This window comes from Pongo abelii, chromosome 21 (assembly GCF_028885655.2).
Source record: "Pongo abelii isolate AG06213 chromosome 21, NHGRI_mPonAbe1-v2.0_pri, whole genome shotgun sequence".
Classification (NCBI taxonomy): Eukaryota; Metazoa; Chordata; class Mammalia; order Primates; family Hominidae; genus Pongo; species Pongo abelii.
Genome location: NC_072006.2, coordinates 53,532,879 through 53,560,847, shown reverse-complemented (window position 1 = coordinate 53,560,847; position 27,969 = coordinate 53,532,879). Strand labels below are relative to the sequence as shown.

At 48.5% G+C, this 27,969-nt stretch overlaps 1 protein-coding gene and 1 long non-coding RNA gene across 3 annotated transcripts; one reads left to right on the top strand and one right to left on the bottom strand.

Moving 5' to 3' along the window:
- Positions 1-522: 522 nt before the first annotated feature.
- Positions 523-26,127, bottom strand: DDX27 (DEAD-box helicase 27). Of its 2 annotated transcripts, XM_002830401.5 has the most exons (21): positions 25,699-26,127; positions 22,820-22,966; positions 21,266-21,325; positions 20,849-21,014; positions 19,307-19,353; positions 19,099-19,185; positions 17,759-17,864; positions 15,731-15,904; positions 14,274-14,424; positions 11,178-11,277; positions 10,876-11,017; positions 9,499-9,652; positions 8,360-8,441; positions 8,077-8,254; positions 5,552-5,658; positions 5,269-5,371; positions 2,603-2,697; positions 2,384-2,507; positions 1,907-1,994; positions 879-953; positions 523-766 (listed from the first exon to the last, which is right to left on the bottom strand). In XM_002830401.5, the coding sequence occupies exons 1-21, from the start codon at positions 25,789-25,791 to the stop codon at positions 748-750; spliced, it is 2,298 nt and encodes a 765-aa protein (XP_002830447.2). In that variant the 5' UTR covers positions 25,792-26,127; the 3' UTR covers positions 523-747. The 2 variants fall into 2 exon arrangements, with proteins under 2 accessions (XP_002830447.2, XP_054398292.1); XM_054542317.2 differs by lacking the exons at positions 5,269-5,371; positions 5,552-5,658 and having other exon boundaries at positions 25,699-25,937.
- LOC134760782 (uncharacterized) lies at positions 2,646-6,263 on the top strand. The gene is made up of 2 exons (XR_010138751.1): positions 2,646-2,782; positions 5,307-6,263. It is a non-coding gene; the product is annotated as an uncharacterized LOC134760782 (long non-coding RNA).
- Positions 26,128-27,969: the final 1,842 nt, after the last annotated feature.

Below are 27,969 nucleotides of genomic sequence, written 5' to 3'. Positions count from 1 at the left end.
ACAGCACAGCAGCAAGAGGTAAGGTGTGGGTTCAAGTAGATGTTGGTTGAAAACCTGAATTCCCAGCTGTACAACTCTGGAAAGTTAGTCTTTCCAAGCCTCTGTTTGTTGGAAAATGAGGATATCACTGCCTGCCTCACAGGAGTGCAGTGAGTTGACTGGATTCTATTCAGCACACAGAATATCTGGTGCATGGTTGGCATTCATGCTAAAGTTCTCTCCTGTTGATGTTTTAGAACTAAGAGTTACCATTTAGCTATCTTCTTCAGCTATCATTTAGCTCTTAGTTCTAGAATATCAACAGAAGAGAACTTTTTTGTTTTTTTTTTTTAAAAGACAGTCTTGTTATGTTCCCCAGGCTAGAAGAGAACTTCTACCAAGAATTTCCTCACTCCATACCCAGTTCCTCTATAAGCATAAAGATTATGCATTCCAACTGTATGTGGTGATACCAAGCTAGTAGACTGTGGGCACATTTTGCCATTGAGGAAGAGATAGTAATAAGATAGACACTTGGATTGGTTTCTTTCTCCCAAAAATACTTCCATTTAATATAGTCATATGAAAGCTAATCAGCAAGAAGGGAGATTGACAGACATGCTTAGGAAAATAGCTACATACCATACCACCACACCAAACTTTTTTTTTTTTTTTAAACAAATAGAGAAAAGACAGACCAGCCAGGATGACTTCCCACAGGGAAGGGATTTAAGGGCTGCCCCCATGAATTTCTTCAGGCCACAACAGCTACTTCCTCCTCTTGTATCTGTAAGAAAATCAGAGTTAAGACCAGAATGAGGATGGAGAAGCTCCTTTTCCATGAAAGGTTTTTATCTCTAATCCCAAAACCTATGCCCCTCCAAAACAGCCAGTATCACCTGGATTTAGATTTAAAGTTTCCTCCTCGTCTCTGGTGGGGCAAGCCCAACTGTTTCCTTTCTTCAAAGGAAGGGCTGTGAGAGAAGATGACATGCTGAAATGAGCAAACTGTTGAACAAATGGGTGTTGTCTCACCCCCACCCTACCCAGCTCCTACATGAAGCAGTAGCATCTCTGGGATGCATCATTTTCAGGCCCTAAGTTCTAAGCCTTTATGTGTTTCCACCTGATAACATGTTTCTGGAAGTCAGGGCCCAACTTTAAAACAAGGTTGGAAGAGGCCCTTCTTAGGTATATACAACTACTTGGGAAGCTTAGTCTGCCCCTACCCCATACCCTGGGCTGGGGAAAATGGTGTGGGACAACATATTCCTAAGAGCAAGCCAGGATTCTCTGGGGTTCTGCAGGATGGAACTTGGGATGAAAGAGTTATCACTCCCCTGAAGGAAAGCTCCATTTCTGAACCCAACGATGTACTATTTCACCTCCAAGGCAGGAACAGTGCTAACTGAACACCCCTCTCCTGTTCTCACCTTGGGATCCTCAGGTGGCCCTGAGAGGGGTGGGGGGTGGAGGACAGGTACCCTTGAATTTACATAGTATAAAGCTATAGGTGTGCAAGAACTGGGAATGGGGAAGGAGGCAGAAGACTCATAGCTTCCATTAGAATACCAAGGGCTCGCCGGGCACAGTGGCTCAAGCCTGTAATCCCGGCACTTTGGGAGGCCGAGGCGGGTGGATCACAAGGTCAAGAGATCGAGACCATCCTGGCAAACATGGTGAAACCCCATCTCTACTAAAAATACAAAAATTAGTTGGGCGTGGTGGCGTGCGCCTGTAGTCCCAGCTTCTTGGGAGGCTGAGGCAGGAGAATCGCTTGAACCCAGGAGGTGGAGGTTGCAGTGAGCTAAGATGCACCACTGCACTCCACCCTGGGTGACACAGCGAGACTCCGTCTCAAAAAGAAAAAAAAAAAAAAAAAAAAAAAAAAGAATACCAAGGGCTCCATGATGACTTAAAATCCTACCCAGCTCGATACTGTTTCAGGGCCTTCTTGCTTGTGTTGGTGAGTTCTTCATCAAATACAGATTTCTTCCACTGCTTTTGCTTCTTGGCTGTGCACAGAGAGAATGGGTTACACATGGTTGTCTTTGGCCCAGGCTCCTAAATCCCCTTAAGTTCAAGGTAATGATTCCAAGTTCAGTGGATGCTCTGGCATCCAAAGACTATCTTCATTCTGTCCTCACCAGCTCCTCCAAGTAGCAGCTGGTGAGGCCTTAGGCTCCGGAGTCAGAAAAGCTGGCATTCAAATCCTAGTTCTCACCAACCACAAGGTCACTGCGCCCCTCAGACCAATGGAGGGATAGCTGTACACATTGGTACATACTAATTACTCAAATAATGTGGGCTACTGTCATCATCCCTCAGATTTTCTCCCTGACCCAAAGCACAGGTTTCAGGGAAAACCTTCCTACAAGCTCCTTTGGGCTCCCCATTCACCTACCAGGACCTCTCACTGGCTCCTCCTCGGGCATTGCTCGGGCCCGCTTGGCTCTGCGATTCCTCTTTGCTAGCCGTTCAGCAAACATCTGCGCCTTGAGGATTTCAAACTGGGACCTTTCCTCTGCCTAGGGGGAGTGGGGAGGTGTGACTGTGGAACACACCAGGCCACTCTGACCCACCCCACCGAGTGGGCCCAAACTCCAAAAGGGAGGCCACTCACTGTCATCTCCCCCTTTTTTTTGGCATCCTTCATAAACTTCTTCCTTTTCTTCTTTCCTCTTAAGGCCAAGTCAAATTCCTGCAGAGCTTTGGCAACTGGGATGAGAAGAAAGCATAAGATTTCAGGGATGATTTTATCTTTTTTTAAGCTTACGATATAAGAAGTACACGTTTTCAATTGGTAAGTTAACAGATTAAAATGAAAAGCGGCAAGCACTTCTTGGCCGAGTGCAGTAGCTCGTGCCTGTAGTCTCAGCACTTTGGGAGGCTGAGGTGGGTGGATCACCTGAGGTCAGGAGTTTGGGACCAGCCTGGCCAACATGAAACCCCGACTACTAAAAATACAAAAATTAGCTGGGCATGGTGGTGCGCCTGTAATCCCAGCTACTCGGGAGGCTGAGGTGAGAGAATTGCTTGAACCTAGGAGGGGGAGGCTGCAGCGAGCTGAGATCGCGCCATTGCACTCCAGCCTGGGCGACAGAGCGAGACCCTGCCTCAAAAAAAAAAAAAAAAAAAAAAAAAAAAAAGAAAAGCCGCAAGCACTTCTTCCACTGATTACCTCCATCTCACTAAATAACATGCTTTTTTGACTATTTCTCAATCCATTTAAGATACTCATTACAAACCTCCTGCTATGAAGGATGAAGATTTAGGTCACTTATACTAATTTACCCACCAATACAGTTATAACTCTGTTTTTATCAGAAATTTAACTTATATACACCCTTATTTTGTCCCATCAAATATAGACAGCATTTCTAAAACTGCTGGTATACCCTCTAGGAGGGTAATTTTGCAACCTCTAACAAAACTAGAAATACAAACATCCTCTGACCCACTATTCCACTTTTAGGAATGAATCCTGCAAGCCAAATATACACTTGCTTAATTGTAAAAAGGCATATGTGCAAGGTTATTCCCTACATCACTTGTTTGTAATGACAAATGATTATTTTTTGGGTTTTTTGTTGGTGGTGGTGGTGGTGGTTTCTTTTGAGACGGGGTCTCATTCTGCTGCCCAGGCTGCAGTTCAGTGGCAGAATCTTAGCTCACTGCAACCTTGACCTCCCCAGGCTCAGGTGATCCTCCTACTTCAACCTCTCAAGTAGTTGGACTATAGGCATGCGCCACCATGTCCGGCTAATTTTTTTATTTTTAGTAGAGATGGGGTTTTGCCATGCTGCCCAGGCTGGATGGCAAATGATTGTAAACAACCTCAATGTCCCTCAACAATCTATTCATATGATGGAAGAACATGAAGCCATTAAAAAAAACAAAAAGGGGGCCGGGTGCGGTGGCTCACACCTGTAATCCCAGCACTTTGGGAGGCCAAGGCAGGCGGATCACGAGGTCAGGAGATCGATACCATCCTGGCTAACATGGTGAAATCCCGTCTCTACTAAAAATACAAAAAATTAGCCAGGTGTGGTGGCAGGCACCTGTAGTCCCAGCTACTCGGGAGGCTGAGGCAGGAGAATGGGGTGAACCCAGGAGGCGGAGCTTGCAGTGAGCCGAGATTGCGCCACTGCACTCCAGCCTGGGTGACAGAGCAAGACTCCGTCTGAAAACAAAAAACAAAAAGGGCAGCCATATGTGGGCCTATATAAAACATACCTCTAAGCTTCAAAATTAAGTGAAAAGGCAAGGCATAGAACAATGTGAACTTATAAGTGTTTTGGGTCTTTTTTAAAGGGAGATGGAGAGGAAATCTGTATTAAATATCTCCTGACTTTTTAAAAATTATGTTTATTGTGGTTATATATACACATATAAAACAAAGGTTGCCATTTTACCCAATCTTAATATACAATTCAGTGGCATTACTTAAATTCACAACATTCTACAACCATCACCACTATCTGTTTCCAAAACTCCTACCAGGAGGCTACTCACTGACGTCATCGAAAACAGAAGCTCTGCAACCACTAATGATTTCCTATTACCTCCCTTCCCCTAGCCCTAAGTAATGTATAATCTATTTCTGTCTCTGTGAATTTGCCCAGCTAGGTATCTCAGGTAAGTGGAATCAGACAGTATTTGTCCCTTTGTGTCTGGATTATTTCATTCAGCTTAATATTTTCAAGGTTCATCCTTATGGCATGTATCAGAACTTCATGACTGAATAATATTCCATTGTGTGTATATATACACACACCCCAAATTTTATCCATTCATTTGTTGATGAACATAGTTTGTTTCCACCTTTTTGCTATTATGAACAGTAATTCAAAGAACACTGGCATCTAAGTATCTGTTTGAGTCCCTGTTTACATCCTTTACAACAATGGTCCCCAACCCCCAGGCTGCATACCGGTTCCAGTCCATGGCATATTAGGAATCAGGATGCACAGCAGGAGGTGAGCGCTGGGCAACCAAGCATTGCCACCTGCGCTTGGCCTCCTGTCAGATCAGCAGCAGCATTAAATTCTCATAGGAGCACGAACCCTATTGTGAAGTGCGCATGCGAGGGATCTAGGGTGTGCACTCCTTATGGGAATCTAATGCACCCCCCATACCCCAAATGTGGAAACATTGTCTTCCACGATACTGGTCCTTGGTGTCGAAAGGTTAGGGACCGCTGCTTTACAGTATAGAACTAGGAATGGAACTGCTGAGTCCTGTGGGGTAATTCTGTATTTAGATTTCTGCGGAACCTCCCTGACTTACTTTTCTCCTTCTTCCTCTCTTCTTTGGTCTGGAACCAGCCCCTCTCTGGCTCTTGGACCACTGCCTCCTTCCCCTTCTCCAGGAGCCGCTTTGCTGTATTGATCTGTAGAGATAACAAAAGGATGCCTGCCGTGAAACCTGTATCTACTAACACAGGAAGCCACGGCCTACAAATGCCTGGGGCTCTGATGGGAGAAACATTTCAGAAGGGCAGCACCAGCAGGGATGCAGCAGCTTGCTTACTGAGCAGCCTTGTGAACAAGATCCCGCCTCGCAGCCTCACCTGGGCTTCCGACTGCTGCATCTCTTTTTCCTCTGCCTCTAGCTGCAGAACTGCATACACATCTTTCTCCATTTTCTCAATCTTGTCCCGGAATTTGAGGATGACATCTCAACGGGAGAAAATAAAAAGGATTTACAAATAAGGGTAGGCCAGGCATGGTGGCTCACACCTGTAACCCAGCACTCGGGGAGATTGAGGTGGGAGGATTGCTTGAGCCCAGGAATTTGAGGCCAGCCTGGGCAACATGGCCAGACTCTGCCTCTACAAAAAAAAAAAAAAAAACGCCAGGCGCAGTGGCTCACGCCTGTAATCCCATGCTTTGGGAGGCCAAGGCAGGTGGATCATCTGAGGTGAGGAGTTCAAGACCAGCTTGGCCAACACTGTGAAACCCTGTCTCTATTAAAAATACAAAAATCAGCTGGGTGTGGGGGCACACGACTGTAATCCCAGCTACTACTCAGAAGGCTGAGGCAGGAGAATTGCTTGAACTCACAAGGCGGAGGTTGCAGTAAGCCAAGATGACACCACTACACTCCTGCCTGGGCAAAAGAGCGAGACTCCATCTAAAAAAAAAAAACTAGCTATCATGGTGGCACACACCTGTAGTCCCACCGACTCAGGAGGCTGAGGAGAACTGCTTGAACCCAGGAGTTTGAGGCAACAGTAAGCTATGATCGCACCACTGTACCCCAACCCGGGCAACAAAGCAAGACCTTATCTTAAAAAAACAAAATAAGGCAGTGGCTCAAGCCTGTAATCCCAGCACTTTGGGAGGCCAAGGCGGGTGGATCACGAGGTCAAGAGATCGAGACCATCCTGGACAACATGGTGAAACCCCATCTGTACTAAAAATATAAAAATTAGCTGGGCGTGGTGACACGCGCCTGTAGTCCCAGCTACTTGGGAGGCTGAAGCAGGAGAATCACTTGAACCCAGGACGCAGAGGTTGCAATGGGCCGAGATCGCACCACTGCACTCCAGCCTGGCGACAGAGTGAGGCTCCATCTCAAAAATAAATAAATAAAATAAAATAAAATAAGGGTGATTACTAATACTATGTAACTGATGAAAATAATTTAGCTGTGCATTTACTGACATAGGAAATGGTGTTTGTAATGTGTGCCTTCTCTGCTTCATATCCCCCAGACTCAGAGTGGCCCCTGCCTACCGCTCTGATCTTCTGTGTGTCCCTGCTCACCACGCCTGAGCCTCCTGACCTTTCTCTCTTGTTCTCACACACTGAGCTCGTTCCTACCTCACAGCCTCTGCCCTTGTTCTCTCAACTCAGCACTTTGCCGTCAGACCTCTCATGGCTGCCTCATTCCGATCATCCAGGACTCAGCTCCAATGCCAGCTGTGCACAGGCCTTTCCTTAACAGCTTAATGAGGCAGTCTCCTCCTGCTGTTCTCAATCACATCTACTGTTAGCTTATTTATTGCCTCTTTCTCCCAGAACCACAGCTCTGCTTTGTTCCCTGCTGTATCCCCAGCACCTAGAACAGAATCAATAGCACTAGGCCCACAGCAGGACTCAGTAACTAGTTACTGATTAAATGAAGACAGTGAAAATGAAAAAAATAAAAGGGACATTTAAGAAAGGAAAAATGGTTCGAAGACATACACCTAAATGCTACCAGTGGTGAGCTCTTTGACACAGAATTACATTTTTTTTATTTACTAATTTCCAACAATAAATATGTACTTTTTATCTCATTTTTTAGAGACAGGGTCTTGCACTTTTGCCCAGGCTGCAGTGCAGTGGTGCAATCATAGCTCACTGCAGCCTCAACCTCCTGGATTTAAGCGATCTCCTGCCTCAGCCTCCTGAATAGCTGGGACTACAGGCACACACCACCACGCCCTGCTATTTTTTTTTTTAGACAGGCATCTCACTATATTGCTCAGGTTGGTCTTGAACTCCTGGCCTCTAGCAATCCTCCTGCCTTGGCCTCCCAAAGTGCTGGGTTATAGGCAAGAGCTACCATGCTCAGGCTAAATATGTATTATTTTTATAACTTTAAAATTTTTTAAGGCTGGGCATGGTGGCTCATTACTGTTAATCCCAGGCAGAAGGTGGGTGGATTGCTTGAGCCTAGGAATTCAAGAACAAAACAAAACAAAAAAAGACTTTAAAGAGGATGTATTTTATAGGACCCCTACAGATCAGAGGAACAAAATCAATGAAAGAACCCGAAAAGAATGAGTACTGATCTCTCTCTTCCCCACCACCAATAGTAAGGGAAAGAGGAGTTTAGTGAGAATTTTGCCCCAAGCGACCTTCTCTTCCCAATTTTCCACCTAAATGGGACACTGTGTTTACAATTCTGTCTTAATTGCCTTCTACACACAGGAGGCAAGCTCAGAGAGGTGAGGCGAAACCTGCACATGGTCACTCGGCAAGGAAGCAGCAGGGCTGGAATTCAAATCTGGCTCTGAACTGCAAAGTACCTGCTCTCAGCTGTTACACTCTGTCCTTGCCCCGCCCACCCGAGCCATTCTGCACTGCCACAGGTGTGCCCGCTCACCTTGGGGAAGTATCCTGGCCTTCACAGGGGCCTTGGCAGCTTTTACAATCTCCTTCAGCATCTTCCGCTCATCTTCTCCCACCAGAGAGACTGAGCGCCCAGCCCTGCCAGCACGTGCTGTTCGCCCCACCCGGTGGACATAATGTTTGATGGTATTAGGCATTGTGAAGTTGATTACCTAGAAGGTCAAAAATGAACATCAGTCAGGCCTGGCAAGGGAAGCGGGGCGCGAAGAGGCAAAAAGATTTCCATCAAAAGTCCAAGGAAGATAGGGTCTGCTCACCGTTTTGACCCCCTCAATGTCAAGTCCACGGGCTGCCACATCAGTGGCCACGAGGATGTCAATCTGTTCATCCTTAAAACGCCTAAAACAGTCACAAACAGCTGTTCATCCAGACACCCTCCCCTAATAATGCTCCACAAGAGCCTGAGCCAGCAGAGGACAGAACAGGGCAATAAAATGGGGATAGAGGCCGGGCACAGTGGCTCACACCTGTAATCCAGCACTTTGGGAGGCTGAGGTGGGCGGATCACGAGGTCAGGAGATCGAGACCACCCTGGCTAACACGGTGAAACCCCGTCTCTACTAAAAATACAAAAAATTAGCCGGGCATGGTGGCGGGCGCCTGTAGTCCCAGCTACTTGGGAGGCTGAGGCAGGAGAATGGCATGAACCTGGGAGGCGGAGCTTGCAGTAAGCCAAGATTGCGCCACTGCACTCCAGCCTGGGCGACAGAGCGAGACTCCGTCTCAAAAAAAAAAAAAAATGGGGATAGATTCTAAATGTGAGCACATGGGATATTTACACCCACCCTTCAACAACCCATCATACAGAGCAAACGTAGTTCTGTGTCTGCTAACAGCATAGGCAATTGTCTCAGTTTAAATCAGCCTATCTTTAACAAACACCTTTCAGCACCCTCTGATGAACAGGGTTAGGTGGAGAGTTCTAAAGGGTTCCTCCTTGCCAACCACTTTGATGCCACTCTCTGAGGATTAAACAAGAAATCACATGGAAAGCACGCAGCACAGTGCCTGGCAAAGTAGATGCTCAAGTAATGGCTGCTAACTTTGACTCTAAATCTTGTTCAGTCAGACCCAGGAATGTTCACCACTCTCAGAAAGCTTCCAAGAAGAGGCCATGTGTTGCCTTTCCAAGCCGGCTTCCTCTGTCACCCCACACAACAGCTCCCATGCTAGGGACAAGCATCCAAGGACATGAGGGTCATCTCTGACTATGAAGTCAGAGTCCTAAATGCATCTAAGACATAACCTCGCAGTGGTTAGTTTAAAATGTTCAAGGCCAAGATCATCCTGTGTCCCCTGCTAATGCTCTAATAGAATGCTCAGGGTCCTCTTCTTCCTTCTATCTGCTCTGTCCCAGAAGGATGGTGGGAGCCTCAGTCCCCACCCCAAATGTTACCGGAGGGCCTCCAGCCGCTGCGTCTGTGACAAGTTGCCATGGAGCTCGCCCACCTGCAGCCCCATGAGCCCCAGGAGGATGTGCATGCGGTGGGCCTGCTTCTTGGTCTGCGTGAACAGCATCACATGGTCAGTGAAGGTCCTCGTCAACAAAGCTGGCAGGAAGAGAGGATTGAGCTGGCAGCTGTTTCTAGGCTCTTATTCAACATGTACCCCCTCCTCATCTACAAAGTATGGTCACTGTGCCTGGCACTGGATAGACAGGCACTGTCCCTGTCCTATGGAACTCAAATTCCAGGATGGATACAGAGAAGCCAATTCCTGGGGGGTGAAAAATGTTGTAAGAGAGAGTGCAGGGACAAGGGGGAAGCAGCTAAGGGCTGGCCTCTCTGAAGAGGTGACATTAGGTTGAATGACAAGGCAGATGATCCATGGGAAGATCCAGGGGAAGATTCTAGACAGAGGAAATGGCAAACATGAAGGCCCGGAGGCAGGAACCAGCTTATAATGAGAAGTGCAAGCAGGCGGCTGGATATAGTGGCTCATGCCCGTAATCTCAGCACTTTGGGAGACCAAGGAGGACAGATCACTTGAAACCAGGAGTTCAAGACCAGCCTGGCAAACATGGTGAAATCCCGTCTCTACTGAAAATACAAAAATTAGCCAGAAGTGGTGGCAAGTGCCTGTAATCCCAGCAACTCGGGAGGCTGAGGCACAAGAATCGTTTGAACCCAGGAGGCAAAGGCTGCATTGAGCCAAGATCGTGCCAGTGTACTCCAGCCTGGGCGACAGAGCAAGACTTTGCCTCAAAGAAAAAAAAAAGTGCAAGCAGGCGAATGTGGCTGGAGCCATGAGCAAGCATCCACGGCTGGGATCCTGGGCAGGCAAGGGCCAGGCCCGAAGAGTCCTAAAAGACTAAGATGTTTGGATTTTAGTCTAAGACCAATGGAAGCCACCGCAGGGTGTTCAAATAAGGATGTAACAAGTACGAATGTCTTCTGCAAGCAATCATTGTAAATGCTCTGAAATGCAGAGAGTCACAAAGAGCCGAGTGGAAGCGGGGAGCTCGAGCAAGAGGCTGCGCAACGATCCAGGCAACAGAGAACAGTGGTCTGGACTGACGGGTACAACCGCAGCTGATGCCAAGTGGTTGGGAGTTGAACAGGACACGAAGAGGACTGGTGAGGCAATAAAGCAAAGGGAGGAAGGACCCATGGAGAAGTGAGGCAGCGGATCATCGTTAGTGCAGTGCAGCCTCTGTGCTGGGGAAGGTTGGACAGCAGAGGCGCAGGGGAAAAACCAAGCACTTCAGCATGGATACCACGAGCTCAAGGAAGCTGACCAGCCCACCCTGCCCAGACTTGCCCTGGGCTGCCACCTGCCACGATGGCTTCCCGGTCTCCTTCCCGATTAGGCCGGATCCGTATGAACTCCTGCCGCAGGAAGGGAGCCACATCTGTGTTGCTGTTCACAAATATCCGGACAGGATTCTTCAAGGAGACAGAAGCCAGATCTTTCACCTGCCAAGCACAAAGCCGGGTTTCCTCAGCTCTCTGCAAGGTGGTGGGGAAGGAGGCAGCAGTGCTCACCCCAGGAAAACCCCCTCAAGCCCAGCCAGGGTCCTCTGCATGGCCCCCTCTGCGCACACCTGCCACCCGCCAGAGAAGTCCCTCGGCCCACCTCATCTGTCATGGTGGCCGAGAAGAGCATGGTCTGGCGGTGGTGGGAACACATTCGGATGATCTCCTTCATCTGCTCCTCAAAGTACTCATCCAGCATCCTGGGAGTAGAGAAAGACATGGCAGAAATGGAGAGAGTGCTCTTCGGTCACAGTGAGGGACACGGGATTGCATACCGGCTGCTGTTTGTTGTCATTGGTTACATTTAGGACTCATCTATTTTATTATTTTATCTTTTCACCAAGAATTATCATTTTGCCACATTTGCTTTGTCTTTTTGTGGCAAGTCAGTCACAGATGTCATAACACCTTACCCCAAATATTTCAGCACACAACTCCTAAGCACTAGGACCTTCTCTTACAGAAACACAACTTCATCAACACACCCAAGACTTTCGAATGAGTGAATATCTAAAGTACAGGCCACATTCAAATTCCTTCAGCTGCCTCCAAGTTCCAAGTGTCTTTTTTTTTTTTTTGAGACAGAGTTTCACTCTTGTTGCCCAGGCTGGAGTGCAATGGCGCAATCTCAGCTCACTGCAACCTCTGCCTCTGGGTTCAAGCGATTCTCCTGCCTCAGCCTCCTGAATAGCTGGGATTACAGGCATGCACCACCACGCCCACCTAATTTTGGTTTTTTTGGGTTTTTTTTTTGTTTTTTTTTGAGACAGAGTCTCGCTCTGTCGCCCAGGATGGAGTGCAGTGGCACAATCTCTGCTCACTGCAAGCTCCGCCCCCCAGGTTCACGCCATTCTCCTGCCTCAGCCTCCGGAGTAGCTGGGACCACAGGCGCCCGCCACCACGCCTGGCTAATTTTTTTGTATTTTTAGTAGAGATGGGGTTTCACCATGTTAGCCAGAATGGTCTCGATCTCCTGACCTCGTGATCCGCCCGCCTTGGCCTCCCAAAGTGCTGGGATTACAGGCGTGAGCCACCGCGCCCGGCTAATTTTTTATTTTTAGTAGAGATGGGGTTTCTCCATGTTGGTCAGGCTGGTCTCAAACTCCCTACCTCAGGGGATCCGCCTGCCTCGGCCTCCCAAAGTGCTGGGGTTATAGGCATGAACCACTATGCCAGGCCAAGTTTTATTTTATAGTTACCTTTTGTTTTAGTGCAAGAACCAAAGTTCCTGCCTTGCAACTGGCTGCCATGTCTCTAGTCTTCCTGCATCTAGAAAAGCCCCCTCAGCCTGGGCAGCATAGCAAAACCTCATCTCCACAAAAAATACAAAAATGAGCTGGGGCTGGGCAAGGTGGCTCATGCCTATAATCCCAAAACTTTGGGAGGTCGAGGCAGGAGGGTCTCTTAAGCCCAGGAGTTCAAGACCAGCCTTGACAACATAGTGAGACCTCGTCTCTATTTATTTAATATAAAATAAGCCAGGCATGGTAGCGTGTGCCTGTAGTACTAGCTACGTCGGGGGACTGAGATGGGAGGATCACCTGAGTCTAGGAAGTAGAGGCTGCAATGAGCTGGTGTTCATACCATGGCACTCCAGCCCGGGTGACAAAGCGAGACCCTGACTCAAAAAAAAAAAAAAGGGGGAACGAAAAGGCCCCTCATCCTTCTCACAGTCTGGATTCGTATAATTATTTCTCAGTAACTGGATTCAGAGAAATCCTCATGGGGACAGCGCTGCTAGGCATTCATGCTCCATCATGAATGTGCCCTGCATTCATGCTCCATCATGAGATACTGACGGCCGGTTTGTTCCAGAACTGTGGATGTGAGGTTGGTCACTTGGCTATAGTGTCTGCCAGATCACGCCACTGTAAAGGATCCTTTTTCTCTTTATACATAATAGTAATCTGCGAGATTCCTTGGATTCCATGTTTTCAGCAAGCCCAACCCCTTACAGCATTTCTTTCCCCAGTGCAGGCTACGGTCTAGGTCCAGGTATCACACAGAGCTGTCTCCTGATCTTCTAAATCTCAAACACTTCCTCCGCCTTTTTTGGTCTTTTGAGATACATACTTGAATAGTTTCCCTCCCCCTTTAAAACCTAAACCAGATCACATCCCCTTGGCTTAAAATGAACTCTTTTTTATCCTTTAGGCCTCAGGAATGGGTCTTTTGTTCTGGGGGAGTCAGCCAATCGGTTATTCAACAAGTATTTACTGAGTGCCTGCTATATACTAGACATGCCCCTGTGCAAGGGGGTACAGCAGTAGCCCCTTCATGAATACCGTATCCTAGGGAGAGAGGGGAGACTCGGCACTCCATGAACCCTCAGTGACAATGCAGGCAGGATGGGAGGAGCAAGTCAGGGCAGGACCGTCACAGGGCGGCCAGCAAAGGCCCCACTAACAAGATGACAACTGGAACAGAAACCTGAAGGGGCAGGAGATGGCTCCAGGCTGAGGAAATGGCAAATGCAGAAGCCACAAAGTGGGGGCGTGTGGACAGGCTGTGCCGACAGGCGGGCTGTGGGATGTGAAAACAGGAGGACACGCTAAGAATTCAGAACAGCTGGAAGGATGGAGCTGCCATTCACCAAGCTGGTGAAGAGTCAGGGATTAAGGGCCTGCAACCTTAGCATGCCCTGGGGCTGTGTGCGAGCTCCTTCCCCTGCTCCACCTCCAGCCTCAGTCCAGAGTTCAGGAAGAGTTCCTTCTGTTCAGTCCCAGAGCAAAGAGGTGAGCAGATGGCACAGAGAGGAACAGAGAGCTGGGGGGCGGGGTGGGGGGAGAGGGAGTCCCCGCTGCAGTCACAGAGGCCCTGTGGGAGCCACGCTGGCACTTCCTCTTCCTCCCTCCTCAGCTCCTCAACACTATGATGTGCGTATGTCCTTATCTCCCATTTACAAACGAGAAAAGATTTGTTTTGAGAATCTAAATGTTTCCACATCTCCCTTAGGAAGTGGCAGGACCAACATTTGACCAGCCTTATCACTTAACCACCATAATAGAGAAAGAGAAAAAACACAAAAACATGGGCTAAGGCTGGGCAGAGGCCCCAGCACAAGTGGCTGATTTGGTATCGTACACCAACGGCCATGGCCCAGAGCCACAAAGAATAACGCAGTGTGGCAGGTCCACATCCAGGCTGTGGGCCTTGGAACCCCACAGTGCCCTGGGCCTCACACTGTGAGAAGCACCTGTCAGCCTCGTCCAGGATGAGCACCTCGATGCTGCTCAGATGGAAGGAAGGGCAGTTGTGGAGGTGATCGATGAGCCGGCCTGGGGTGGCGATGAGGATGTCAGGAGCTGCCCGAAGAGCTGCTTCCTGAGACTTCACGTCCAAGCCACCTGCAAAAAGGAGAGAGCCCCACCAGGCAGCCAGGTCAGCTGCTCATGGGTGTTGACTGAGCACCAGCCACTCACCAGGCCTCAGGCCAGATGCAGAGGAAACCACTGAGAGAGTAAGACTAACAAAGGCCCAAGCACATGGGTTTCCCAGAAACACACTGGGAAAGACAGATCATGTCATTAAAATTGTGCTAAGTGCAAAAATCAACAATGAAGATGACACAAAAGCACTTCAGAAGAGAATGTATGGGCTGGGCGAGGTGGCTCATGCCTGTAATCAATCCCAGCACTTTGGGAGGCCAAGGCAGGTGGATCACCTCAGGTCAGGAATTCGAGACCAGCCCACCCAACATGGCAAAACCCCGTCTCTATTAAAAATACATAAATTAGCTGGGCATGGTGGTGTACACCTGTAATTCCAGCTACTTGGAAAGCAGTAGGAGAATCACTTGAACCCAGAAGGTGGAGGTTGCAGTGAGCCGAGATCATGCCATTGCATTCCCACCTGGGCAACAGAATGAGACTTCCTCTCAAAAAAAAAAAAAGAGAATGCCTGAAACATCCAAGGACTAAGAGAAGCAGCTGCGGAAAGTGATGAAGTCTCTGTTACAGGGAGACAAAGATCACTTCTGACTTCCAATAGCACAAGGAGGGCAAAATGCAGGCTAGATAACACTATCATATAACTTCATTGGAAAAATGCTGCCCAAAGTAATATTTGATTCATTATTCTCACAGAGCAGAAATTGTATCCCAAATTTGTTCAGTACCAAGAAAAAAATGTTCATAGTTTTCAGGTTTCATTTGTGAAGGTTGGTTAAGTCTCAATCAAATCCCACCCACCTAAAGCACTATGAAAACATGTCGGCTGGGTGCGGTGGCTCACACCTGTAATTCCAGCACTTTGGGAGGCCAAGGCAGGCGGATCACGAGGTCAGGAGATCGAGACCATCCTGGCTAACACGGTGAAAACCCATCTCTACTAAAAATACAAAAAATTAGCCAGGCGTGGTGGCGGTAGTCCCAGCTACTTGGGAGGCCGAGGCAGAAGAATGGCGTGAACCCGGGAGGCAGAGCTTGCAGTGAGCCAAAATTGTGCCACTGCACTCCAGCCTGGGTGACAGAGCGAGACTCTTCCGTCTCAAAAAAAAAAAAAAAAAAAAAGTCTTCCAGTTTTTAAGTGGATTCAATCAACACAAAGGCCTCTCCTGGCACCTGTCACCAACACCAACAGATGGCAGGGCACATCCATCCTCCACCCCACCACAGTCTCTCAGGGGCTGGCAGCCCTTGGCCAGAAACTCACCCACAGCCAGGCAGGTGGTAATGTTGCAGAACTGGGCCAGCTGTCTGGTGACAGAGTGCACCTGGATGCCCAGCTCTCGGGTGGGCACCAGCACCAGCACGCGGGTGACTGGAGCCTGGCGGGGTTTGTAAATCAGACGCTCCAAAACAGGCAGGGCAAAGGCAGCAGTTTTACCTGGAGGGAGGGGCAGCAAGGAAGCAATGAGAAGACGTTCAGTTCCCTCCAGGGTTAGGTTTTCACCAGAGCACAGAAAAACTACGTCTGGTTGGGGAAAATAAAGGAACTTATTTTTCATAGAATATTTTTTCTGCTTTCAAATCACATGGTCAGGCTCACATATGTAATCCCAGCACTTTGGGACGCCGAGGCAGGCGGATCACCTGAGGTCAGGAGTTCAAGACCAGCCTGGCCAACATAGTGAAGCCCCAATTCTACTAAAAATACAAAAAACTTAGCTGGGCATGGTGGCGGGAGCCTGTAATCTCGGCACTTTGTGAGGCTAAGGCAGGCGAATCACCTGAGGTCAGGAGTTCGAGACCAGCCTGGCCAATATGGTGAAATCCCGTCTCTACTAAATACATAAAAATTAGCCAGGCTTGGTGGTGGGCACCTGTAATCCCAGCTACTCAGGAGGCTGAGGAAGGAGATTCACTTGAAGGCAGAGGTTGCAGTGAGCTGAGAACGTGCCACTGCACTCTAGCCTGGGTGACAACAGCAAAACTCTGTCTCAAAAAGAAATAGAAAAAATACGGCCGGGCACAGTGGCTCATGCCTGTAATCCCAGCACTTTGGAAGGCTGAGGCAGGTGGATCATGAGGTCAGGGGTTCAAGACCAGCCTGACCAAGATAGTAAAACCCTGTCTCTACTAAAAATACAAAAATTAGCCAGGCATGGTGGCGCATACCTGTAATCCCAGCTACTCAGGAGACTGAAGCAGGAGAATCGCTTGAACCCGGGAGGCGGAGGTTGCAGTGAGCCAAGATTGTGCCACTGCACTCCAGCCTGGGCAACAGAGTGAGACTCGGTCTCAAAAAAAAAAATCTTTCCCCCTCTGATATGGCAGGGCCAGGAGGCCATAGTCACAGAGATCAGGGATACCCCAAGAGGATTAAATGAAAATCACCTTCATCAGACCCTTTGAAACTTGTGGCCCATTACTAGACCGGACATCCTCTCATGCACTGTTTATCTTACAAAATTAATCCTTCAGTAGGCCAGGCACGGTGGCTCACACCTGTAATCCCAGCACTCTGAGAGGCTGAGGCAGGTGGATCACTTGAGGTCAGGAATTCGAGACCAGCCTGGCCAACATGGTGAAACCCTGTCTCTACTAAAAATACAAAAATCAGCCGGGTGTGATGGCGGGCACCTGTAAACCCAGCTACTGGGGAGGCTGAGGCAGGAGAATCACCTGAACACAGGAGGCAGAGGTTGCAGTGAGCCGAGATTGCACCACTGCACTCCAGCCTGGGTGACAGAGTGAGACTCCATCTCAAAACAAAAAATTAATCCTTCAGTAAACTGAGTAAGCTCTGCAGTCTAGGAAACACTGTTGTATCAAGTGCCAATTTCCTGGTTTTGATTTTGTCCTACAGTTATGTGGGATGTCACCATTGATGAAGGATTCGAGAGACCCTATGCATTATTTTTGCAACTTGCCACTGATCTACAAATACTTCCAAATAAAGTGGTTAAAAATTTAAAAGTCCTTTACTCTCTCAATTGCACCAATATCTTTTTTGTGTTACAAAAATTTTATGGCCAGGCACAGTGGCTCATGCCTGTAATCCCAGAACTTTGGGAGGCCAAGATAGGAAAATCGATCGCTTGATCCTGAACCTAGGAATTCAAGACCAGCCTGGACAACAAAGTGAGACCCCTATCTCTACAAAATAAAAAATAAAAACAAAATAGTTCAAAACACCAAGAATATTTATTTAGCAAACCAGCCTTTTGGTAAGTCAACCTAGAGCCCAGCCCTGGCCGTTAACACCCTTCTGCCCACCCTGGGTCCCTATCCTTTTCACCTGTCCCAGTGGCTGCACAGGCACAGATGTCCTTCCCCAATAGACCCACAGGTATGCACGCCTTCTGGATCGGGGTGGGCTGCTTGAAGCCCATGGCTGTAATGGCCTGAGGAAAAAAGAAATGGGTCAGACAGGGTTGAGCGGGGGAAGTCTCAGCACAACACAAACAGGGCAGGTTTCCAGACAGGTGGGGACCACACCAATCCCCACCAATCATTCATTCCACAAACATTCACTGAGCGCCTACTATGTGTGAGGTGGTGCTCTAGACACTGAGGACACAGCAGTAAATAAAAGAAATAAAAACCCTGCCCTCAGTAATCTTACAGTCTGGTAGAAACAGACCAAAAAACAAACACAAGTCATATGGAGATATGCTGCGGAAAACAATGCAGTGGCCAGACGGGCAGCGGGGGGAGTGCTATTCATAGTAGGACTGCCAGGGAAGGTCTCACTGAGCAAGGGATACTGAGTTGAATCCTGAAGGAAGCTAGAGAGCACCAGAAAAGATTTCTGGAAGAGTCTTCCAGGCAGAGGGAACAGCAAGTGCAAGGGCCCTGAGGAAGAGGAGGCCTAACCTATTTGAGGGCCAGCAAGGAGGCCAGTGTGGCCGGAGCAGAATGAGTGCCAGGAGGTGTCATCAGAGAGGGCCAGAAGGGGCAGAGCCTTGTAGGTCAATATAAGGACTCGGGCTTTTAAGACGAGTGAGACTGGGAAGTACTGAAGGACTTAGAGAAGAAAAGGAGGGACACGATGGAACTCATTGCTTAAGAGAGTTCTCAGCCGGGCGTGGTGGCTCACGCCTGTAATTCCAGCACTTTGGGAGGCTGAGGTGGGCAGATCACGAGGTCAGGAGATCAAGACCATCCTGGCTAACACGGTGAAACCCCATCTCTACTAAAAATACAAAAAATTAGCAGGGCGTGGCAGCATGTGCCTGTAGTCCCAGCTGCTGGGGAGGCTGAGGCAGGAGAATGGCATGAACCCGGGAGGTGGAGTTTGCAGTGAGCCGAGATTGTGCCACTGCACTCCATCCTGGGCGACAGAGTGAGATTCCGTCTCAAAAAAAAAAAAAAAAGAGAGAGAGAGAGTTCTCTGGCAACTGTGTGGATAAGAGTTGAGGGAGGTAAAGAGAGAAGCAGAAAGTCCAGTTAGGGGTGGCTGCAATAATCCCATGGTTGCCAAAATAAGCCACTACTGGCCAGGCGCAGTGGCTCAAATCCCAGCACTCTGGGAGATCGAGGCAAGAGGATTGCTTCATGCCAGGAATTTGAGACCAGCTTGGACAACATAGCAAGACCATGCTTCTACAAAGAAAATTTTTGACAAGAAGCTGCTACCTTCAGAAGAGGGCGGGAAAGGTTCATGTCCTGGAACGAGAGATTTTCATCGTACTGAGATGCATCTTCAAAAAATCCTCCTGCTTCCTACACCAGAAAACCAAAAGAGAGAAGAGAATTCAACAAAAAGGGCCAAGAAACCCAAATGACCTTAAACTCCTTTCGGTTTGCCAACGAGCTGCTTTCTGTCTTGCAGCCCCAAGCTCACCTGTCCTTTCTTCTTCTTCTTCTTCCCATCCTTTACTTTGAGTGTATCTATGGAGAAAAACTTAGCTGATGACCACAGCTCAGATTGACAAAGCACTTGCATCCTGCTGGACACTGTCCTAAGCGCCAATGCCACACATCAGCCTCTGAGGGGTGACCATCATCAACCTCGTTTCACAGATGAGGACACTTTGTGGCAGCATGGTGAAGTAACTTACCTAAGGTCAGAGAGAAAGCTAACCCAGTGACTCTGGTCCAGAGACCAGGCTCTCGACCACTACACTGTATTATGATGCTTTAGCACACATTTCTGCAAGAAATACTTATTGAGGGCGGAAGCAGTGGCTCACGCCTAAAATCCCAGCACTTTAGGAGGCCAAGGCAGGTGGATCACCTGAAGTCAGGAGTTTAGGACCAGCCTGACCAACATGGTGAAACCCTATCTCTACTAAAAATACAAAAATTAGCCAGGTGTGTTGGTGTGTGCCTGTAGTCCCAGCTACTTGGGAGGCTGAGACAGGAGAGTTGCTTGCACCCGGGAGGCAGAGGTTGCAGTGAGTTGAAATTGTACCGCTGCACTCCAGCCTGAGTGACAGAGTGAGACTCCATCTCAAAAAAAAAAAAAAGAAATACTTATTGAGCACCCACTATGTGGCTGGACCCATCTGAGTATGTCACCCCAAATGAGTTTGTATCACAGTGGCATCCGGCAGCCGCATGCGGCTAGATGGGAAAAGAGTAAACTACCTACGAATTACAACAACCCAAACAAAATCCCAAGAGAAAAGAAAACCTAAAAGAAAGGATTCAGTGGGCACAGTGGCTCACGCCTGTAATCCCAGCACTTTTAGAGGTCAAGGCGGGAGGACTGCTTGAGCCTAGAAATTTGAGACTAGCCTGAGCAACAAAGCAAGACCCCGTCCCCAAAAAAAAAAAAATTAGCCAAGCGCAGGGGCATGCACCTGTAGGCCCAGCTACTTAGGAAGCTAAGGCAGGAGGATCACTTAAGCCAGTGAGTTCAAGCCTTCCAGTGAGGTATGACTGCACTACTGCACTCCAGCCTGTGGATGGAGTGAGACCACATCTCTTTTGTTTTGTTTTTTGAGACAGGGTCTCATTCTGTGGCCCAGGGTTAAGTACAGTGGGACAATCTCAGCTCACTGCAACCTCTGCCTCCCAGTTTCAAGTGATTCTCGTACCTCAGCCACCTGAGTGGCTGGGATTACAGGTGCATGCCACTACACCAAGCTAATTTTTGTATTTTCAGTAGAGATGGGGTTTTACCATGTTGCCCAGGTTGGTCTCAAACTCCTGGCTTCAAGCGATACACCCACCTCAGCCTCCCAAAGTACTGGGATTACAGGCATAAGCCACCGCGCCCAGCCAACATCTCTTAAAAAAAAAAAAAGAAAGGAGTTCAATGTAGTAGGCAGAATAGCTTAAAGATAAACTGTGCAGAAGAGTGGAGGAAACCCTACAAAGTAAAGGAGGATGCCTTCTGATCTTCTGTCCCCGTTACTGACACCTCCGCCGTAACGTCTACCTGCTTTGGTGAGGATGTTCTCATCAGCTGATGAGTAGTCGGTCTCTGAGGCTTCATCTTCTGGGCCTTCCTCATCATTCCCTTGAAGGTCTTCCTGCTCCTTTAGTTCAGAACCTTCCTTTGCTTCTTTCTCCTTCTCCAACTTCCCAGACTTGGCTTCTTTATCCTGGGAAAAAAATTAAAGCGAGGGTGATGAGAAACTTCTAGAAATCCAGAACCTAAGTAGAGCGATAGGAAGCTCTCCGGCCTGAACAGACGGCTGTGGGGATTCTCAGTACAGATTCACAGCAAACACACAGAAGAGCGTGCCTGCCCCAGCCATGCCCCGCTCTGTAAGGGCTTCCAGAGAGATGCTGGGGTCGCGGCGAGAGTAAAGTGTGGGGCCTAAGAACGAGAAATAGCCACTTTTCTTCTCACCTCTGTTTTCCTTTTCTTTCGAACTTTCTCAATCTTCTCATCTAATGTAGTGGCTGCCCTCTGCAGATAAAAATAAAGAGGTGAAAAAGCAATTTTCATTGAAACATCAAATAAGAAAACAAACTCTTCATAATTAACTTGAAAAAGAAAAAATTTTGGCCTTCTCTGAAAATACATATACATATATATATAAAAATTTTAGGCCGGGCGCGGTGGCTCACGCCTGTAATCCCAGCACTTTGGGAGGCCGAGGCGGGCAGATCACCTGAGGTCTGGAGTCCGAGACCAGCCTCAACATGGAGAAACCCCATCTCTACTAAAAAAATACAAGATTAGCCAGGTGTGGTGGTGCATGTCTATAATCCCAGCTACTGGGGAGGCTGAGACAGGAGAACTGCTTGAACCTGGAAGGCGGAGGTTGCGGTGAGCCAAGATCGCGCCATTGCCATCCAGCCTGGGCAACAAGAGCAAAACTCTGTCTCAAAAAAAAAAAAAAAAATTTTTTAATCCTCTCCAGATGATCTTGAAAAGGCAATGCTAGTACGGCTGAGCGCAGTGGCTCACGCCTGTAATCCCAGCACTTTGGGAGGCTGAGGCAGGTGGATCACCTGAGGTCAGGAGTTCGACACCAGCCTGACCAACATGGAGAAAACCCATCTCTACTATAAATACAAAATTGCCAGGCATGGTGGCACATGCCTGTAATCCCAGCTACTCAGGAGGCTGAGGCAGGAGAATCGCTTGAACCCAGGAGGCAGAGGTTGCAGTGAGCCAAGATCGTACCATTGCACTCCAGCCTGGGTGACAGAGTGAGACTCCATCTCAAAAGCAAAAAAAAAAAAAACTACACAAAATTAGCTGGGCATGGTGGTGGGCACCTGTAATCCCAGCGACTCAGGAGGCTAAGGTACAAGAATCACTTAAACTCAGGAGGCAGAGGTTGCAGTGAGCCGAGATGGCGCCACTACACTCCAGCCTGAGCAACGAAGAGAGACTCTGTCTCAAAAAAAAAAGAAAAGGCAATGCTGGTTTACTTCAATCAGAATAAGGACCAGCAAAGCCTGGATTAAACTGTTCTGGACAGGCAATATTTCTCTTTGAAGCACATGAAATGGAAAATAACTTAGATGCATCTTCTAGTTTAACCAGATTCACAGAAAGGCATGGGATCTTGGCAAACAAGCAGATGACGATGACATCTGTGGTAGCTTTGGCTGTGCTGTGTGGGAACCAGGGATGCTGCACAGTGACACCACAGGAGACCACCTGGCAAGTGCTCATACTTTGTTTGGTATTAAAAACGAGTCTTCCCCAGCAAGCAGACTCAGAAAAAAAAAAAAAAAAAGACACTGAGTCATTTGTGAACCCTGTGCCCATCTCATCAAAAGTATACCAGGTATTTTCTTCTGTCTTTTTTAACCAGTTATTTTCAAAGGAGTTCTAGTATCTGCTGAATGTAAACAGATGGTCAGTCAGGTCAGGGCTAGGCCCTGAAACCCACAGTCCAATCTTAATAGCCCAAAGTCTGGAGCTGTCCATCACTGTTAGTCTCACCTTCTTCTTGAGTTGGCTCATGACATCAGCCAGGGCCCAGCTGCCATCATACGTCCCCTCCTTCTCAGTGAAAACGAAATCAGGGTTGAAATCAGCACTGCGGTTCTTCCCCAAGGCTTTTTGTCGTCTGCCCAGCACAATGGGCCCCTGGGGAGAGTAAGAGACAGAGTGACTTTGGGGCTGAGATGAAGAGTGATAGAAAGCAAGGAAGGGGCCAGGCACCAGCGGCTCACACCTGTAATCCCAGCACTTTAGGAGGCCAAGGCATGCAGACAAGGTCAGGAGTTCAAGACCAGCCTGACCAACATGATGAAACACAGTCTCTACTAAAAATACAAAAAAGACGGGCGTGGTGGCTCATGCCTGTAATCCCAGCACTTTGGGAGGCCGAGGTGGGTGGATCACGAGGTCAGGAGTTCAAGACCAGCCTGGCCACTATGGTGAAACCCTGTCTCTACTAAAAATATAAAAATTAGCCAGGTGTGGTGGCAGGCGCCTATAGTCCCAGCTACTTGAGAGGCTGAGGCAGGAGAATTGCTTGAACATGGGAGGCGGAGGGTGCAGTGAGCCGAGACCACATCATTGAACTCCTGCCTGGGCAACAGAGTGAAACTCCATCTCAAAAAAAAGAAGAAATACAAAAAAATTAGCTGGGCATGCTAGCGCATGCCTGTAATCCCAGCTACTCAGGAGGCCGAGGCAGGAGAATTGCTTGAACCCAGGAGGCAGAGGTTGTGGTGAGCCGAGATTGCGCCACTGTACCCCAGCCTGCGTGACAGAGCAAGACACGGCCTCAAAAAAAATAGAAACGAAGAAGGAAATGAGGGTCACACCTCTCTCAGCAACTGATAGATCAAGCAGACCAAAAATGAGTAAGTCTGTAGAAAATTTGAACAGCACAATTAAAAAGCTTCATCCCAATGAACGTATACAGAACACTGCATTTCTCATTACAGAATGCATACGGAATCAAAAAAAGTGAAATCCATAGAAACAGAGAGTAGAATGGCAGTTGCCAAGGGCTGGGGTGTGGTGGAAATGGAGAGATGTTGGTCACAGGGTACACACTCTTCAGTTTTGCAATGTACAAGTTCTGGGGATCCAACGTACAGTATGGTGACTACAGTCAATAACAATGTATTGGGCCGGGCAGGGTGGCTCACACCTGTTATCCCAGCACTTTAGGAGGCTGCAACGGGTGGATCAGCTGAGGTCAGGAGTTTGAGGCCAGCTTAGCCAACGTGGTGAAACCCCGTCTCTACTAAAAATACAAAAAATTAGCCGGGAGTGGTGGTGCATGCCTGTAGTCCCAGCTACTAGGGAGGCTGAGGCAGGAGGATTGCCTGAACCTGGGAGATGGAGGCTGCAGTGAGCCGAGATCACACCACTGCACTCCACCCTGGGCGACCGAACAAGACTCTGTCTCAAAAAAAAATGAAGTGAATGAGACTGGAGCGTTGGTCATGAAGAAGAGAGCTGTGAGAGATGAAAGTCAAGGCGGAAAGGACAAGATCGTGAGGACCTTGAAAGCCACGTGAAAGCAGGCTGGAGAGATTTTTTTGTTTTGTTTTGTTTTTAGCAATTTGAATCATTTCTTGAAAAACAAACACAGACAAACACCAAACACTGAGTTGGTGCCCGGCGCGGTCTGCAGGGTTGGAGGCCAGCCCCGCATCACGGGTGTGACCGGGCACTGTGCAGGGGCCCGGCTCCTCAGGGAATGGCCCATGACCTCCCACGCAGCGGGCTGAGCCAAGGCATGTCCGGGAGGGGGCCGCAGCCAGCAGGCCTGGTGGCCGCCCGCGCCCGCAGGGGACATCGGGGAAATGGGGACAGTGTGCGGGACCCAGACGCTGCCTGAGGAGTCTTTGCAAGGTGGACAGTCCCTGGGGTCTCTACCAGCAGGCTGGAGAGTTTTAAGCAAGGGAGGTCTCTAACGTGACTGTATCGCAAAGAGATCCCTCTGCTGCTAAGCGAAGAATACACTGGGAAGTGCTCAAGATAAAGAGATGAAGATGAAGTATGTTTGGACTGCAGGTGTGCTGGTGTGCAAGCATGAGACAGCAGTAGCCGGAGCTAGGGTGGGTACAGTGTGAATGGAGAGAGGCGGGAGAAGCTTAAGAGAGATTCATGAGCTAGCTTGCAGAGCACTGGCGGCGGTGAGGAAGAAAAAACTGTCAAGAATAACTAAGGTTTCTGGCTTGAGAAGGTAACACGATGAGAGTGAACACAAGTTCAGCTTTGGAGGAGTTGAATTTGTAGAGGCCATGGGACATCTGAATAAACGTATCAAGCAGACAGATGAGAGTGCAGAGGGGACAACATCTGGGCTGAATGTTTGAAGGGCAAGCATCCTTTTCAGAACAGCAATCCCTCTTTAATTGCCATACTGCTTAATGTCTACAAGCCCCCACACCACCATACGCTTCAGGAGAGTGGCACTCACCTTGTTCATTGCTACGTCCCCAACGCTTAACACTAAGTCTAGCACGCGTTAAGTATTCAATAAACACTGGCTCGATGAACATACGAAAGGACAGCTAACCATGGCTCCTTGAGCAGGAACCATGGCTCACTTCACCTCTTACAAGGTGTAAGAAACCCGCTGTCTCTTACACAGGGCGTGGTTAAGTATCAGTTCAGTGAATGGATACTGAGTTCAGCAAGGAGACAGGGAACGACACGGCTAAAGAAGCAGGCGGACGTAGAGAAAACCTAGTGGCGGGGAAACTCAGGAAGATCTTGGGGTCCTGGTGAGATCCTATTGGGGAAACTTCCGGGGCTGGCAGGGGATGATCAGGATTCGGGGACAGGGACCTGAGGAATCGCGAGGAAGGGAAGCAGTCAAGGAAACCCAAAGACCAGAACCGTGCGCATACCTCCTCTTCCTCGTCCCCGGAGTCAGACTCGGGCTCCACCGGCACCTCGTCATCCTCGCCTATGGTCCCGATTAAGCCGAGGTCCGCAAGCATGTTGTCGCAGAAGCCACTTCCGGAAGCGAGCACAGCGTGCAGTCCGGCCCTTAACTTTTCGCAGCCTTCTCGTTGTCCTTGCGGAAGTACTATGCGTCACTTCCGTTCCAGAGCCCCTGCCGGCCTCCCCGTTCGACCTCTTAAGAGTGCGCATGCGGTAATATGGGGCGTGTTTGGTTTCGTGTGACGACATCAAGGGGCGGGGCTTTTTAGGTAAGCAAATTCCATTGTCTCCGGCCTCAAAACGGTGGGAGTATTTGAGGAGGGTGCAAGGGTGAGAGAGTCTAAAGAGTTGCATTTATAAACTCTAGATGTGTATATTTAGATACAAAAAAGCTGTGGAAGAAAATACAATAAGCTGTTAGCTGTGATTGCTTCTGGGTGGTAAAATTGTAAAATTCTAAGTAATTTTTTGTCTTTTTTTTTTTTTTTTTTTTGAGGCAGGGTTTGGCTCTGTCGCCCAGGCTGGAGTGCAGTGGAGATCATGGCTCACTGCAACCCCGACTTCCCGGGCTCAAGCGATCCTCCCGCCTCAGCCTTCTGAGTAACTGGAAATTACAGGCGCCACCACCACGCCCGGCGGAGTTTCACCATGTTGCCCAGGCTGGTGTCGAACTCCTGGGCTCAAGCAATCCTCCTGCCTCGGCAATTTGGGAAACTGCTGGGATTACAGGTGTGAGCCACTGCGCACAGCCCCGAAACTTTTTAATTAAAATTAATGTTTATTGTAGGGGAAAAAAAATCTCAGAAGAAAATAAAAATCAAGACCAGGCAAGGTAGCTCACACCTTTAGTCACGGCACTTTCGGAGGCCAGGTGGGTGCATCGCTTGTGTTCAGGAGTTCCAGACAATCCTGGGCAACATGGCAAGACCCCATCACATATATATACACACACATATATACGTATATATGTGTGTGTATATATATATATATATATATTTTTTTTTAATTAAAAACGTTTTGGCTGGGCGTGGTGGCTCACGCCTGTAATCCCAACACTTTGAGAGGCCGAGGCGGGCAGATCACGAGGTCAGGAGATCGAGACCATCCTGGCTAACACGGTGAAACCCCGTCTCTACTAAAAATACAAAAAATTAGCCGGGCGTGGTGGCGGGCGCCTGTAGTCCCAGCTACTCAGGAGGCTGAGGCAGGAGAATGGCATGAACCCGGGAGGCAGAGCTTGCAGTGAGCCGAGATTGGGCCACTGCACTCCAGCCTGGGCGACAGAGCAAGACTCCGTCTCAAAAAAAAAAAAAGATTGGGCTTTGTAGGGAGTGATGGAAAATGTGAATTAAAAAATATATATATTGCTAGCTGGGCGCGGTGACTCGCGCCTGTAATCCCAGCACTTTGGGAGGCCAAGGCAGGTGGATCACCTGAGATCAGGAGTTTAAGACCAGCCTGACCAACATGGTGAAACTCCGTCTGTACTAAAAATACAAAAAATTAGCCAGGCATGGTGGTGTGTGCCTGTAATCCCAGCTACTCGGGAGGCTAAGGCAGGAGAATCGCTTGAACCCAGGAGGCGGAAGTTGCGGTGAGCTGAGATCACACCATTGCACTCCGGCCTGGGCAACAAGAGCGAAACTCCGTTTCAAAAAAAATTTTTATTTTATTTTATTTTATTTTTTTTTTTTTGAGACAGGGTCTCACTCTGTCGCCCAGGTGAGAGTGTAGTGGCGCGATCTCGGCTTACTGCAGCCTCCACCTCCTGGGTTCAAGCGACTCTCCTGCCTCAGCCTCCCAAGTAGCTGGGATTACAGCCACCGCGCCTGGCCTAAAAATATATATATATATTTTAAAAAGAAAAAAAAAAGGATGGGCTTTGGAGCCACACAGCCTTGATTCAAATCCTGCTTCTGCTGCTTACTGTGTGGCCTTGGGTAACTTCCTAGTTATTTATAAAATAAGGACACTGTTAGGAAGGATATACAACAGCTAAAGAAAAACTCCGGATACAAAGGATGCAAATGGTATTGGGGAACACAAGTTTTTGTTCTTGGTTCTTTGTGTAGTTTCATCTAATAGTTTTCAAATTAATAAGCTGTGCCCGTTATTACGGTACTGTCAGCTTCAAACTAACCCTTCTATACCTGGCTCATGTACCTGCGGTGGGACTCCGGGAACCATGTTTGTACTTTGCCAGCAAGTTCCTTGTTAGGATGTGCCAGCAGGGG